This window comes from Mya arenaria, chromosome 6, assembly GCF_026914265.1.
Source record: "Mya arenaria isolate MELC-2E11 chromosome 6, ASM2691426v1".
In the NCBI taxonomy this organism is placed as follows: domain Eukaryota; kingdom Metazoa; phylum Mollusca; class Bivalvia; order Myida; family Myidae; genus Mya; species Mya arenaria.
The window spans coordinates 82,859,631-82,875,969 of record NC_069127.1 but is presented as its reverse complement, the minus strand read 5'-3'; the positions used below and the strand labels follow the sequence as shown (position 1 = coordinate 82,875,969).

The window sequence follows — 16,339 nt, the reverse complement described above, 5'->3', positions numbered from 1 at the left end:
TATTGCCCTTACTACATCAGTATTGCCCTTACTACCACAGTATTGCCCTTACTACATCAGTATTGCCCTTACTACCACAGTATTGCCCTTTCTACCACAGTATTGCCCTTACTACCACAGTATTGCCCTTACTACCACAGTATTGCCCTTACTACCACAGTATTGCCCTTACTACCACAGTATTGCCCTTACTACCACAGTATTGCCCTTACTACCACAGTATTGCCCTTACTACCACAGTATTGCCCTTACTACCACAGTATTGCCCTTTCTACCACAGTATTGCCCTTACTACCACAGTATTGCCCTTACTACCACAGTATTGCCCTTACTACCACAGTATTGCCCTTACTACCACAGTATTGCCCTTACTACCACAGTATTGCCCTTACTACCACAGTATTGCCCTTACTACCACAGTATTGCCCTTACTACCACAGTATTGCCCTTTCTACCACAGTATTGCCCTTTCTACCACAGTATTGCCCTTACTACCACAGTATTGCCCTTACTACCACAGTATTGCCCTTACTACCACAGTATTGCCCTTTCTACCACAGTATTGCCCTTACTACCACAGTATTGCCCTTTCTACCACAGTATTGCCCTTTCTACCACAGTATTGCCCTTACTACCACAGTATTGCCCTTACTGCCACAGTATTGCCCTTACTACCACAGTATTGCCCTTACTACCACAGTATTGCCCTTACTACCACAGTATTGCCCTTTCTACCACAGTATTGCCCTTACTACATCAGTATTGCCCTTACTACATCAGTTATGCCCCTTTTATTTGATAAAGTATTTGGATTACTTTTTGATTGGGTGTAATAATCAAAGTTCTTAATTAACTACAAAGGTTTTTGTCTTCCTTTTACAATAAAATTGATATTATCATTGGTTATAATGAAGCATGTGTATTTACAGAGGCTTGAGATGATCATGAAGCGAGTGAAGACCGACTCCACCCCCACATCCACACCGGAGAAGGCCAGGGTAGGTCCTAACACTAGAGTCCTGTGGGGATCTGTCTGACAACTTGTTAAGGGTTGGCCATCATTCCAAGGCAGCTTTAGTTTGAAGATTTATAAAGATTGTGGAAATTTGCAAGGAAACAATTCTAAAGATAACAATATTTGATGTTTGAAGTAACATGACACTATGTTAGCTTATGACAAGTTATATTAATCATCAGGTTCTTGCAATTGCAATCCAGTGGGCTTGCTTTCTGACTTGTATTGGACCCCATTCCCAATGTTGTTAAAAAATACTTTTTTTCTTAAAAGTGTAAATATAATTCCCAAATTCTTTTAAAAAACAACAACACATTTTCATCCCAAAGAAGATTTGGTGATTTCCTAAAGGAACAAAACTTAGTCACAGTCATATATCTTCTCTGTCTATTTGTTTTTTATAGCACTCTTGCTCATTTCTATGCAAAATTAGAAAGAAAAAACAAATGGTGAAAAAACAATTTTTTCATAACCTTGAGCTTATGAAAACAGTCTTGTCATTGCATATAGCCATATTAAAATGCATTTTTAAAATAAATTAGATATGTAATAACCATTTACTATCAATTTCTTCCAGACCGACTCCCCAACAAGGGTGATCACAGGATCTTCAAGCCGTACAAGCCTCGTCTCCTCTGAGGATGAAAGGTCGGCCGACGATTTGGACAAGGACGATGGGCTCCTTAAACCTGAAGAGAAATCAGACGATACCCCAAAATTCAAGTCCCCTCTTTTGCAGAAACTTACAGATAAAAGCGGAGATTCCAGCACACCCAAATTCAAATCTCCTTTACTCCAGAGCATTATGGGTAAAACTAAAATAGGAGCTCGTCTATCTGGAACAAAGTTAGATGAAATGGTTAAAAGTACTGATAGTTTAAGTGAATCTAAGAGTACAGAATACTTGTCAGAGAAAGAGTTAGCAGAGAAAGATCAAGATGATCTAGAAAAAGATGAAGACACGAGTGAGAAGGATATTGTCACTAACGGTGTGCATGAAACAGAAATATGTGATAGTGGGGACAGAATCCTGGAAGACATAGGTTCGGTCACACGCTCAGATGTTATATCTCAAGACTCTGTTGTGATAAGTGAGGAAGAGGACAATGAGGAACCGAAACCTCTCATTTGTGACAGTATGACAACTAGTGTTCTGATGAAAGGCGGAATTACAGACTCTCAGTTGTTGATAGGGTCGACCGCTGATAGTGCTGTGTCAATGTCCTTTACCACAAACGGGGTGACCACCTCACAAAATGGGGACTTACATCAAGAGCATACAGATTTTATATCTTCAAAGGATTTCGTGGATTCAAGGTGAGCATTGCAATGATTGGATATTTTTTTTTATACAAAGCAAGGAAAATAACTGTTGGTTAAAAATCAGTGTACATGTTACTGGTTAGGTTGCTTCCCCTGAATGAAAGGAAACCGGACAATATAGCTGCACCACAAACACTTGTAAATTTCAGATTTACTTCAGTGTTATCTTTAATCAAGCCTGTTTTATCTTTGTTTTTCTGAACTACTCATAACCAAATTTTAGTTGAAATGATGCGTTTTTCCAAAACAGAAAGGCCCGGGCCCCAATTCCCAATATGCTTGATAAAACACTGAAAACATGTATATCAATAAACTCATCATTTACATTAAATATATATCATTTCAAAGAATTCAACACTTGAAAGATTTCATTCTAGACTTAGAAAGATTTCATTCTAGACATTAAAGAGTTCATTTTAGACTTTAAACTAAATTATAAATTTGATAGTTGAGATTGAAAAACAGTTTCTTTAAATTTCATTTACTTCAAACTGGGAAATGGAAATGTTCTGTGCCAATTTTAAGCTGTTTGCTGTTTCAATGATTAACCTACATTGGCTCTGTATTATGTAGATATATTGTTATATATAGCACCATTGTCATGTCTGCCAACTTGTTAACCAAATTTGAGCATAGGTGGTTGTCAAATGTTTAAGCTCGTTATTGTTCATTTTGTGATGTATCACTTTTTTATGATGGATCGTTTGGACATCAATCAATCCAATGTATACATTGACCAATTTAAAGTGCAGTTTGAGATTTAATGTGTTCCAAAACATTCTATTTGACGATTAGTGTTTTCAACAAAATATTTCCAAAATGCTTCCATGTTTTTACGTAACTTAAGTCATCAAATTTAGTCTTTTGAGTAAACAAGCCTGGATATCATTTTACCAGTGCAGGGCTTGCGGGCTTGGGCAAGTTTCAACCACTTTTCCTCCATTTTTTTTTATTCTGATTTGTTATGAATATGTTATTTGAGTGCTTATGCAAATAAGCTGACATTCTGTCAAGTACAACCAACCTGCTGCATAATTGACTCATTGTATATGTAATAAACCTTTGATATGAGTGTTATGATAATTAAGACCTTAAGTGCATACTTTGTACCCAGTCTTATCAGAGCCTGAATAATTAGCACATGAAATAGTCATTTCTGATGTCATTCTGTAGGTTTGAGTTAGTAGATTTTGTCACCTCTATTTTCATTGGTGACTTATAATTTGATTTGGAGTTTCTTTGTATTGGGTTTTCATGAGTTTATGCTTTGGATTTTTCATGAAAATAAGACTTTTGTAAGTAAGGTTTTGTTGTTTTAGTCAAACAATTTCTTAAAAGTATGGTAGGTTTAATTGTGAGTTACATGCATTTGCGTTGTGTGTGCTGTTTATTAAAATATTTGTGGCGATAGTTGGGGCTTCTGTTAAAGGAAGTATATTACTCCCTAAAGATGGGCTAAAATTTAAAGAAGTACAGAAACTTCTATTTAAAACTTTGGATAAACTTCTAAGGTGATTGGTTGAAAGTTGAACAATATTTAAGGCGTTATAATATTATTGTTTGTTTCCACTAACCACCCCTATTTCATCCCGGCCCTACTCTTTTTTCGACTGTAGTGTGGAATGTTTTTGTACAATTTCCTAAAAAATGTGCATTTTTTGAGTGAACATGTTTAAATTTGACCATATTAAATTAAAATCTTTCTACAATAGTGATATTTACCCTGATATAGGTTGTTTGGTGCAGAATCCCACTTCTCAAAAAAAAATTAGAAAATAAAGTTGTCTACCAACCCAATTATTTTTTTAAATGTTATTGGAAACAAAGAACTAAGGGAGGAATCTTAAGTGACCACCATGTTTGGGAGAAAAACTTCCTAAAGTGTTTGCAAGGATGTTAAAACTTCCATAATTATTCAAATTATAAATGGAAGCCTTTTGCTAGTAGTGCTGTATTCAGCGGAAACTTGAAACTGTTAAATTCAATTACCAGCATGCGCGGTAGTTTGCATTTTAATTTCATTTATCTTTATCATGTTCAAATTACACTGCCCTGCCTTTTGTATAGGTTTAAAATGCTTCACCTTCGGTTTTGTTGTTATGTAGAAAGTATGAAATGGTTATTTGTTTAACCCTTTGTAGCTTGTGTCTGAAAAGTTTGTAAAATATTATCTCTTGAATTAAGCTGGTGGTGCAAAAAGCCCCTGTTTTTCTCTGTTAGCATAATATGAATCGGTTAGTGGCGTAATAGGAATCGGTTATTGGCGTAATAGGAATCAGTTGGTGGCGTTATATGAATCGGTTACTGACAATTGTTCTTGTGATGATTTAATGGTATGGACTGGATTGGGTGTAATTGATGCTTTAAAGGTAGGATTTGAATAGAATATTGAGAACAACTGTTATTCCACTGTTCAAATACTTCCATGGCTGTGTTCTTCTCTAGAAAAAATATCACATTATCTGTCTGCTTTCTGTAGATTTAATATTATGACTGAAAGCATGCACTGTGTCAAATGGCCACACCCATTGGATAATATATCTGCTAATGCTGAACTGTGTTTATATTTTTTGATGTACAATAAACATGTTTGGTCAATTGTTCAGTTTTTGGATTGCATCTGCTTGTTGAATAAATATTATGTGAATATTCTAAAGAATGGGGTTAAGAGCTCAAACTATTTACATAAATATTTGCAATTTTGTCAGTGGATTGTTGGTTTTATTGATCTACGACAGTTTATGAATGCATAGTAATTTACTTTTAAGCTCAACTATGTGTTATTAACATAGGTACATAGCTTTCAAAATGTTATTTCACGCCTTATGCCCCTACGATAATTTACATACCTGTTTATTTGGGTTGAAGGTGTGTGACAAAATCATGCGTCAATTGATAAAGAGCTCGTAAAGAAATTGGCAATCTATATGGGATATATAGTTTCACGCTCTACAGTAGCGATATGACTTTGCTTTCTGATATATTGATTAAATATCTTTAATATTGTCAACCTATAACATACTTTCATATCAGTGCTTTAAGGTAGTGATAGCTCATAAAGGAATTTCATATTTTGGATTTTAGTCAAGATAATATTGATCCATTGTGTATGAAATTTATGCTAGCGGGAAGGATTTTGGATGAACTTTCAGTATGAGGAGATACTAGGATGATTTCTGATGTCGCCTGATGTCTTGTTGTTACATTCTGTATAGATGTGCATCTGTAGGTAAAGGAATGTGACCATTAACTTTATCTGTATATGACGTTCACTCACTTTTTCAGCAAGTATCTATCTAATCAGAGTGTTATCTTGTGAGTTAGTGGTGATTTTATAAATACCATTCTTATAAGGACTGCGTAAAAGGTACTTTGAAAGAGTGGAATGGTAGATACACATGAAGGTATGATTATGTATTAATTTCACACATTCAACAATTGATTTTAATATATAATGATCAATTCTTTCAAGTTTTGTATTATTGTTTATTTTTTAAGTGTAATCAGATGTTGTTTTCAGTTTTGATAAGAAATTGTGTATTGTTGATTAGGTCTTGTCAACTTATAAAGCCATATCTTATTATGTTATAGCAATAACATTTTCATGCTCCATCAAGCTACATTTTACACAAACAAGGACATTTAAAATCTTGTGAACACAGAGGAATTTGAAGTATGTTTGCATACAAAACATAAATCTAGACCGTGCTTGATCTGAGGACTATCGATTTGCGATTGATCTGTGTCCTATATTGACAATATTGCATTGCAAAATCAATTACCCCCACAAGCTTAAGATGAATGTTTTCCATATATGAATTCAGCCTTTGTACGTCTATGTAAATTGAGACTTATGTATATTGAGAGGACGAACCCCAAGTTGTTTGTCAACAATACACAGACTTGTGACTCCATATTAATCTCACCTCACCTTTCACCCGCTTTTTGGAATATATTCTATGGTTAAATATTACTTAGGGATTATGATTCATGGGTTTTAACTTTTTTCATTTGCACCGTAGATATTTAAATACAAATTTTGTAATAAAATTGCAGATGTGTGCAAGTTTGATGAAAAATTGAAGTTCATGTCAACATAAACTATGGTCTATTGTGTTGAGGTATTTCAGTTTTTTAAGCCTTTTGTAAACAGATATATATTAAGATCCTATCTGTTTGACATACAATTAAAATTGTTACATAGCCCTATAGTTTTGTCATTCATATCATCAACAAGTAACTCCTCAAGTAATATAGACGACAGAAACTGTGTTGAAGGCCACTGAGCAAGTGGCGAGAGGGATAGATTGTACAATAGTTGACAATCATGACAAGTTTGGAGGAATCTAATTAGTTGCTTGTCAAGTTAGATAAGATTGTTACATGCTATACTTGTGCACTGTATGAGTTAGACTTGGATGTTAGGATGTGGGCTTGATTGACAACAGGTTGTTAACACTCTGCCTTAGAGCTGGATTGTTTTAATTCTGCATTATGTGTTTTTAGCTCTACTGGCCAAAGGCCAGAAGAGCTTATGCGATGGTAATGTGTACGTAGTATGTGCATCCGTACTTCCATGCGGTCGTGCGTCTGTGCGTTCGTGCGTCTGTAAACAATTGCATGTGAACACGATACAGTCTTCAGTTTTGATTGTATCTTGATGGAACTTGTACAGTATCTAGATATCCATTAGAGCTGGGTTCCTTTCGAAAACGAGCCAGATCCGCCCATGCATGTCTAGATTATGGCCCTTGATAGTATAAAAAAATGCTATTGTGTAAACAATTGGTTGTGAACACGATACAGTCTTCAGTTTTGATTGTATCTTGATGGAACTTGTACAGTATCTAGATATCCATTAGAGCTGGGTTCCTTTCGAAAACGAGCCAGATCCGCCCATGCATGTCTAGATTATGGCCCTTGATAGTATAAAAAAATGCTATTGTGTAAACAATTGGTTGTGAACACGATACAGTCTTCAGTTTTGATTGTATCTCGATGAAACTTGTACAGTATCTAGATATCAATTAGAGCTCAGTTCCTTTCGAAAACCAGCCAGATCAGCCCATGAATGCCTAGATTATGGGTCTATTTTTAGCCAGGTCTGCATGAGCGAATTCTATTTTTAGCCAAGTTTACATGTACATATAAATTCAAGTCTAGAGTTAAGGGAGACAATTTGCAAGTCTAGGATTTGGGAGACAATTTGCTTTTTGCTTCTGCAGCTGATTTTGTGAATTACTCTGCCTTGTTCTTGTTGAAAGCCCAAAGGCCATTTTTCAGCTTTAAGTTCTGTAGTTTGCGCATTCATCTGAACAAAATTGGTTGTGAATGTTTAAGTTATGCACCTGGTGTCATTACTGGCCACACCCAGGGTTCACAGGTTTGGTAAACATAAATCTGGAAAGGTTTGAAAATCTTTTTGTGTGTTCGTGCATCCATCTCAGCACAATTGATTGTGAATGTTTGTTCTAATTGATCAATGTTGTCCTAGGATGCCCTTGACTTTGACCAACTTTTTTTAACTTTTAAAACTACAGAAATTTTTACTATGAGTACAGTTTTGAAAGCATTTTTTTTTTTGTCAGATGACTTTTACTTGGCACATATTAAAATAGTTCATGCAACTAATCGGCTTACAATACTTTCTGGGCTCAGATGTTGGACGTGCTACGTTTTTAGGTAACCCAAACACAAAACATAAACTTTACCCATACATACATGCTCTGGATTGATATGACCACAAAAGCCATGCCAGTAGAGCATAGGCCCTTTTGGGCCTCTTGTTTTGGAAAGACATCATATACGTTTATGAAAGTTATGATTTAATCTTTATAGACAGATTATGCACCTATGTTTATAAGATTAAGTGGTTATGGGTTTTTTATTGGAATTTTATGTCATCAATTGAAACTGTTAGAATCAAGTATCTTTAAGCTTTTGTAATATAAAGCTGTTAGCTTTTCTGCCTCAGAGCAAAATGGTTGTTTGTATCGCAACACTTAAATGTTGTTAGATGGGTTTTATGACTTTCTACATGTCGAAACGTGTGTTGCATTGCACGTTATGGAAGGTTTTGAAACACATTTCATGGAACTTTAATTGATATGATACTTAAAGTATCATTTACATTAAAGGTAAATGAAGTGTATTTTAAAACTCCTTACATCATGATTATTTTGAAATATTTTGTGAATTCAAAATTTGTATAGCATCATTTAAGCAACTTAAATGACACTATGCAAATTTGCATTTGCGAAACATTTAAAAATAATCTCGATACATGCTATAATTGGATGATTTAAGGTAATAAGATACATTCTAATTCAAATTTATGCATGGACAAATCTATGAATGAGAGTCATTTATTTCATGTCCTGTTATAAGTTGAATGTCAAGACTTGCATTATTTGGTCCTGGTTAATTATCACATAGATTATCCATGATGGGCCATCATTACAGTTCAATTTATGCCCCCATTGAAATAGTTTCACCACTCATTAGTGATAAGTTTATGGAGCAATAAAAAACTCTACCAAACTTTGATCATGTTAAAATTGTTTAATAAATTTTAAACTGTATGTGAACAATATAGCCGTTTTTATCTGTTTATATTGTTCAGTTGAATTATGTGGATTTTTTATATGGTAAATTAAAGTTTTACAATCTAAATTACCTAATAACTGCTTATAGGTAATGGTTGGTGTATGGTTAAGTTTGAGGTTTCATAGCATTCAAATGCCTTATTATGGCATAATAATAGGTTCTTTTATGAGACTCTAATGAATGCCATTGTATTTTTGTAACATTGCATTTTAAGTTGTGAACGTAATCATATATTTAATTAATTTTTAAATATTTTTGCGCAGTACTGATTAAGAAAATTTACTGTATCAAATTTTATTGACTTGTTCTAGTAGTACTGATTTATAGGAAACAATTTTCATATTTTTTAAAATGAACTGAATGGATTTTAGAGTGTTGCTTAGTTATAAGTATTCTCTTGCAAAGGCAATTCATGTGAAGAATTCAACAGTTTCCTTGTGTTTTTCAGTATCAGTGTACGGACTGTAGATTCTCCGGAGAGCCCTGAACAAGGCGGGTCACGTATTGGCGTCACATTGGTAGACACCCAGATTACCCCACCCACCCCTGACAGCTCTCCTTTTGAGGAGATTATAGACCTTTCTGGCCTCCCTGCCAAGCCAGTGAAGAGCGCTGGCCCACTTGGAGACAGTATAGTAACGCTCCATGAGGAAGGAAGCAGTGTGAACAATTTTGATGGTGTTGATAATGGACATGTGTCAGTTCCTGGGGACACAACTGTTCCTCTGAACAAACCTTTCATTGCATTCGAGGAGAATGCAACAAGACAGGATGTCCCAGGTATGTTCTGGTTCTTGTTTGTTAATCTGTTTTTTAAGATTAAGGTTAGATATGTTAATATAATGGTTTGATTAATTTTAGACCCATGGAATTGCAGAATTTCTTTTAAACAGTTGTGAAAGATAATGCTTTAGTAAAAAAAAGAATAAGCTTGGCCTACCCAAAGAATGAGCAAACACAGGTGAATTTAATCAATGAATGAGAAGGGTTCAAACTGCTCTACTGTCACTGCAGTAATGGATATGAAGCCATGCTTTTCTGTCACAGAGTAATGGACTGCAGTAATGGATATGTAGCCATGTTGCATGTTACTGTCACTGCAGTAATGGATATGTAGCCATGTTGCATGGTACTGTCACTGCAGTAATGGATATGTAGCCATGTTGTACGGTATTGTCACTGCAGTAATGGATATGTAGCCATGTTGTACGGTATTGTCACTGTAGTAATGGATATGTAGCCATGTTGCATGGTACTGTCACTGCAGTAATGGATATGTAGCCATGTTGTACGGTATTGTAACTGCAGTAATGGATATGTAGCCATGTTGCATTGTACTGTCACTGCAGTAATGGATAAGTAGCCATGTTGCATGGTACTGTCACTGCAATAATGGATATGTAGCCATGTTGTATGGTATTGTAACTGCAGTAATGGATATGTAGCCATGTTGCATGGTACTGTCACTGCAGTAGTGGATATGTAGCCATGTTGTATGGTACAGTCACTGCAGTAATGAATATGAAGCCATGCTTTTCTATCACACAGTAATGGATATTTAGCCATTTTTTCTGTCACTGCAGTAATGGACATGTAGCCATTTTTTCTTTCACTGCAGTAATGCACATGTAGCCATGTTGTACTATTACTGCAGTAATGGATACAATGTGTGTATACCACGTGATAAATTACTTCATATATGCTACGTCGGAAGGCAAAAATATGCTTAAAATGAAGATTTAAATCAAAGATAACTTTTCATTTACAACACCATTTTAAATGAAACAAAGGGCAGTCTATGCTGCTTAAAGAGCCCCGCATTTGTATTATTTCCGAAATTTGATGAGGTCATTAGTTTCATCAAACACTTCGATAAACCTGTTTCCAAAATAATGTTTTGACAGTGCTCCGTCAGACTGCTCTACAGGTTTATCGAAGTGTTTGATGAAACTAATGACCTCATCAAATTTCGGAAATAATACAAATGCGGGGCTCTTGTATTGTGAAAAGGTTTGTCGAAGTGTTTTAAGAAACTAAACTCTAAATCAAACTCTGGTAATAGACCGAAGGTGGGGCTCCGTAAGCGGCGTAGACTGCGCTGTGTTTCAATAAAAATAGTGAAGAAATAGTGAAGTTATCTTTGTTTTTCAAATCAAAATATTGCCTTCCAACGAAGCATTTATGACGCAATTTATCACGTAGTATACACACACTGGGATATGTAGCCATGCTTTTCTGTCACTGCAGTAACGAATATTTGGCAATGTGGTACTGTCACTGCAGTAACGAATATTTGGCAATGTGGTACTGTCACTGCAGTAACGAATATTTGGCAATGTGGTACTGTCACTGCAGTAACGAATATTTGGCAATGTGGTACTGTCACTGCAGTAACGAATATTTGGCAATGTGGTACTGTCACTGCAGTAACGAATATTTGGCAATGTGGTACTGTCACTGCAGTAACGAATATTTGGCAATGTGGTACTGTCACTGCAGTAACGAATATTTGGCAATGTGGTACTGTCACTGCAGTAACGAATATTTGGCAATGTGGTACTGTCACTGCAGTAACGAATATTTGGCAATGTGGTACTGTCACTGCAGTAACGAATATTTGGCAATGTGGTACTGTCACTGCAGTAACGAATATTTGGCAATGTGGTACTGTCACTGCAGTAACGAATATTTGGCAATGTGGTACTGTCACTGCAGTAACGAATATTTGGCAATGTGGTACTGTCACTGCAGTAACGAATATTTGGCAATGTGGTACTGTCACTGCAGTAACGAATATTTGGCAATGTGGTACTGTCACTGCAGTAACGAATATTTGGCAATGTGGTACTGTCACTGCAGTAACGAATATTTGGCAATGTGGTACTGTCACTGCAGTAACGAATATTTGGCAATGTGGTACTGTCACTGCAGTAATGAATATTTAGCCATGTTCTTTTCTCTTATAGACCTCCTGTCATGAAGATACAACAGACGTTAACGCATCCATGGTTACTGCAGATCTTTCATCCAATCAGCACACAGATTCCGTTGTCATGGACAACAAACAAGACGCAATAGGCGCGTCTCAACATTCACCATTACTTAATGATTTCCACAAGCACGGAAACATAAACTTTAAATATGTCTCTGTGGGAAATCAATTAAATTTAAAAACAACCAGACAAAATAATGGTGTCAATGTTAATGGACCCAGTCGACTGAAGTATGACACCTTGAGTCAGAAATTTGGGGAGGAAGACGCAGAAATGGAGGAGAGGGTTGTCTCCCTTTGGCACGATGCGGAGGGAATTATGGGACAGAAGTTTGATGAGACTTGTAAAGTTCTGGAGGTTTATGGGATAGGTGAGAGTGAACAGGATAGTGATACCGAGGAGGGACAACTGTGGAGGATGATTCAGGGAGATGCACCATACACGCTTAACCTTGTATGACATAGGTTTATCTAGTTTATAAAAAGGAGCATGACTATTATGTTAATTATAAAATGAAGCAAAAATCTTCTACCTGTGTCGGTGTAAAAGAGACAAGGAAGTTTTATTTGTTCTCTTTTTTGTAACATTACGTGTCCAATATTACCTCTGAGGCAATAGAGCAAAACAAATTATTGTACCTCTTTCTGAAAATTGAAATGGAACATTTGCTTGATTTTAAGAGTTTTAAGCTACCCAGTAATTTCAAGTAACGATTTTTTTATATCCAGTTTATAACAATTAACACTGTTATGTGCCAGTAGAATGGAATGAAATGTTTTCATTGTTTTATAGAGGTGTCAAATGTCTGGTGAAAGGCAGCGTAACCCATTATTTAACCGTGTGCAATAACTTGTTGAGTGGAATTGTTACGTTTATACTTTTGATACTTTAGTGGTTTTGTTTAAGATTTTTTTTGTAATATGGCAGTAGGCTTTTTTTTGTGCATTTATGAATGTGAATTAATTCCCAAATTTTTTGGTGCTCATATTGCTAACTAATTGGTAACCATCATCACAAGGGTAAAACAATGTCAGGGTGCTCTCCCTTGAATCACAGTTGCTTCCCTTTTAGAACGTGTCAAAATTACCTCCCCTAGATAATGTTGTGTTCGATTTATATTCTGTGATCTTCTGAGTGATATATAGAGGTTTCTTGGTGAAATCTTACTGGTTGTTTTACTCGAACTTTGTGCTGATCTGCCATTGTTGTCATTGTTGAATGTCTGAAATATTTGTTTGCTGTGCTGGTGTGAGAAAGAAAAATATTGATTAGATTTTAACCTATATTTCCAGCAAATGAAAATGTCTATTGCACTGTACTGAAAACCTGTGTACCATTAAATTTGCATTCTTTAGACATGGTGTCACAATTAGACTGCCAGCCAGCTGAAAACATTTATAGAAGTTGAAATCATGTTCTTCCTTTTCTTTTAAAAGGCCTGGATACGGACTCGTCTTAAATTACCACATCATAGAACTGAGCAGCTATTTCAGACATACAACAGTGACTTGTATTTGTTGTAGTTTTATATTTTGTCTTGTTACTGGTCAAGGAATTATTGAGTGTTTTGTTATAAATGTGTAAATTATTGTTTGAGAGATAGAGAGGTAACAAATAGGCATTGTAACCCTTGACAGTTTCATGATTGCTGCTCAAGACATCATGAAATGTGTTTACTTTAAGGAACTAAATTAATGAATTACCATACACAAATTAAGATTTTTATATACATTTTTTTTTTTAACAGATTATTTGACAAAATAGTTTGATACAAAGGATTTTAAAATATTTTATTCCATTTAACGGCAATGTAATGCAGAGTTTTGTAATGCTATGAATATAGATGCTCAAAGTTTCATTATTTTGTCACTTGATTGTTTTTTTCGTCAATATTTCGGCTCAGAATTTATGTATGGGTCCATTAAAAGATTGCTTAATTTTTGGATGAAAGAATTACTGTTATTGTTATCAAAGACTTATGTTAACGGTTTAAGGCGTTGGATTTGATGAACTAATTAAGTCGTCTTGGTAACAGGTGATTCAGTTGCAGTATTTTCGATGAAAATAATCATTTCAAGTTTGTCTGGATCTTTCCTCCTAAGTTTGGTTAGTTTTGGGCTTGCTGGCTGGTAACCAGACTGTTTCGTTGTCAACCTTTTCTCAGTCTTCGTGCAATTAAAGCGTTAAGTTTTCTTTTATCTTCTCTTTGTGGTGGTAGTTTTTATAAAATTTGGAACACAAGAACCTTATTGAATCAAAAGAAATCTTATTATTTACTCCTCATTGATCAAGTTTTTTCTTCCTTTTGCCGTTTCTGTTGATAAATCTATAGTATCCATCCCATTTTTGTTGTAGATTTCCTGACATATCAGGGGTGTGATTTGTCCATGGATACGCCGGAAAGGTTTCAGCCCTCCAGCTGCCAGGTCTATCACATCCCTGTATATTCTTTTGTAGGCTTTTTTCTGTTGCCCTGTTGACATATTTCGTACAAGGAGGAAAGACTGTGCAGGCAAACTTTGTATTTATTATTATTGAATTGTTAAATTCAAAACATGTTTGTAGAATGAAGCTGGAACTTCATTATGGGGAAGTAAAGATTAATCAAATGTTAAAAACCTCCATGCAAAACAACTTGGCTGCAAAGCTGATAAAAATTGGTAGCAAATTGGTTTAAAAACTCAACAGAGCTTCTGTTTTATGTTATATATGTATTGCCAACTTCAAATAAATATGATTTTATTTTAAATCAGATCTTAAAGGCATACAACTATTTTTTCTGTGAGTCTAACATATATGTTTATATGTAAAAATGGTTTAATATTTCACACAAGTTCCGATGAGTTAACAACTTCATAATAGGAAGATTTTTGTCCACCTTAGTGATAAAGTGAGGCAGCTTTCATTCTGGAAAGTTTGTCCTACACTTGTAATATTTTCATTTTTTTTATCTATATTCAAAGATTCACAGAAAGTTTAATAAATTTTACCAAGACTCTGATCCTATTTACATATTTAACAGGTGTTCCCAGGCTGTGTCAAGACTTTGTCATAATCTGTCACATTCCTGTATAAATTACTTTGTAACCTTAAACCTACAACATGTAGATACAATGGAATATTAATATATAATGTATATTCAATTTATTAAGTAGATTGAGAATTTTTACTATTATAATATTTGTCAATGTTGTGCTTTTTACAGGAGGTAAAATTGTATAAGATATACATGGATGTGCTTTACAGAGCACCAATTAAAAGTGCTTTTGATAGTACTATGAAATAATACAAGTGTGATTATGTTATTGATGCACATTGTGACTTTGCGATATATGTATACCTATTGTTTCAGTAAAGTGGAATAATACACTGCTTTTGTTTTGTTATGTTATCAAATCACTGTAAAAATAGGTGTCCAGAAAATCCAGTGCATCAATGAGCTTGGTGTTATGTACATTTGAGCAATGCATGTGTTTCCACACTCATGCTTCAAACACGCACATGCTCCAAACACATCTCTCACTCAAGTTCTCCCACATACTGCTCCAAACACATACATGCTCCAGACACATCTCTCACATAAGTTTTTCCCCATATTGCTCCAAACACATACATGCTCCAAACACATACATGCTCCAAACACATCTCCCACTCAAGTTCTCCCCCATACTGCTCCAAACACATCCCTCACACAAGTCCTCCCACATACTGCTCCAGACACACACATGCTCCAAACACATCCCTCACACAAGTCCTCCCCCATACTGCTCCAAACACACACATGCTCCAAACACATCTCCCACTCAAGTTCTCCCCATACTGCTCCAAACACAGACATGCTCCCACAGTCGATCTGTGCCTACATTACAATAGACACAGTTTTGAGTTAATCGCCTGATTTAAACTACAGAGAAACAAGTTCTATGCAAATGAACAACAGATAGAAAGTCATAGTGAATAACATGCTTAATATTCTTTTTGTAACTATACTATATTTAATAGTTATACTGTCTAATCCCATAGTTAAGTTGGTCTTTGCACAACCATCATTTGAACATCAATTCTACCAAAAAATAATCAACTTGAAAGGGGAATAATTATGTGTACTGCTTAGTAATTTTATCATCGGAGTTGCTTATTCTTAGACTAACAGTATGCAGGGAACCAGACAAGTTGAACATTAGGTCTGGAGTTCCTTCCCCTTACACTTATCGTTATCTTTCTGTATGGAATATCAGTATGCAGGGAACCCAACAAGGTGAACATTAACTCTGGAGTTCCTTCCCCTTACACTATCGTTATCATACTGTATGGAACATCAATAAGCAGGGGACCAGACAAGTTGAACAAACACTTCAACTTCGGATATATACAATTTGCTTTATGGAATTCGCACTTTGTG

General features: G+C 35.3%; 1 protein-coding gene across 11 annotated transcripts in view; it reads left to right on the top strand.

Moving 5' to 3' along the window:
- Positions 1 to 15,309, top strand: part of LOC128237140 (ensconsin-like) — a 69,653-nt gene extending 54,344 nt beyond the window's left edge. For all 11 annotated transcript variants that reach the window (XM_052952406.1, XM_052952410.1, XM_052952412.1 and 8 more), the window contains 4 exons: positions 930 to 998; positions 1,593 to 2,332; positions 9,393 to 9,724; positions 11,911 to 15,309. In XM_052952406.1, the coding sequence (XP_052808366.1) occupies positions 930 to 998; positions 1,593 to 2,332; positions 9,393 to 9,724; positions 11,911 to 11,924 (1,155 nt within the window). In that variant the 3' untranslated portion in view covers positions 11,925 to 15,309. The remainder of the gene's footprint in view (positions 1 to 929; positions 999 to 1,592; positions 2,333 to 9,392; positions 9,725 to 11,910) is intronic.
- Positions 15,310 to 16,339: the final 1,030 nt, after the last annotated feature.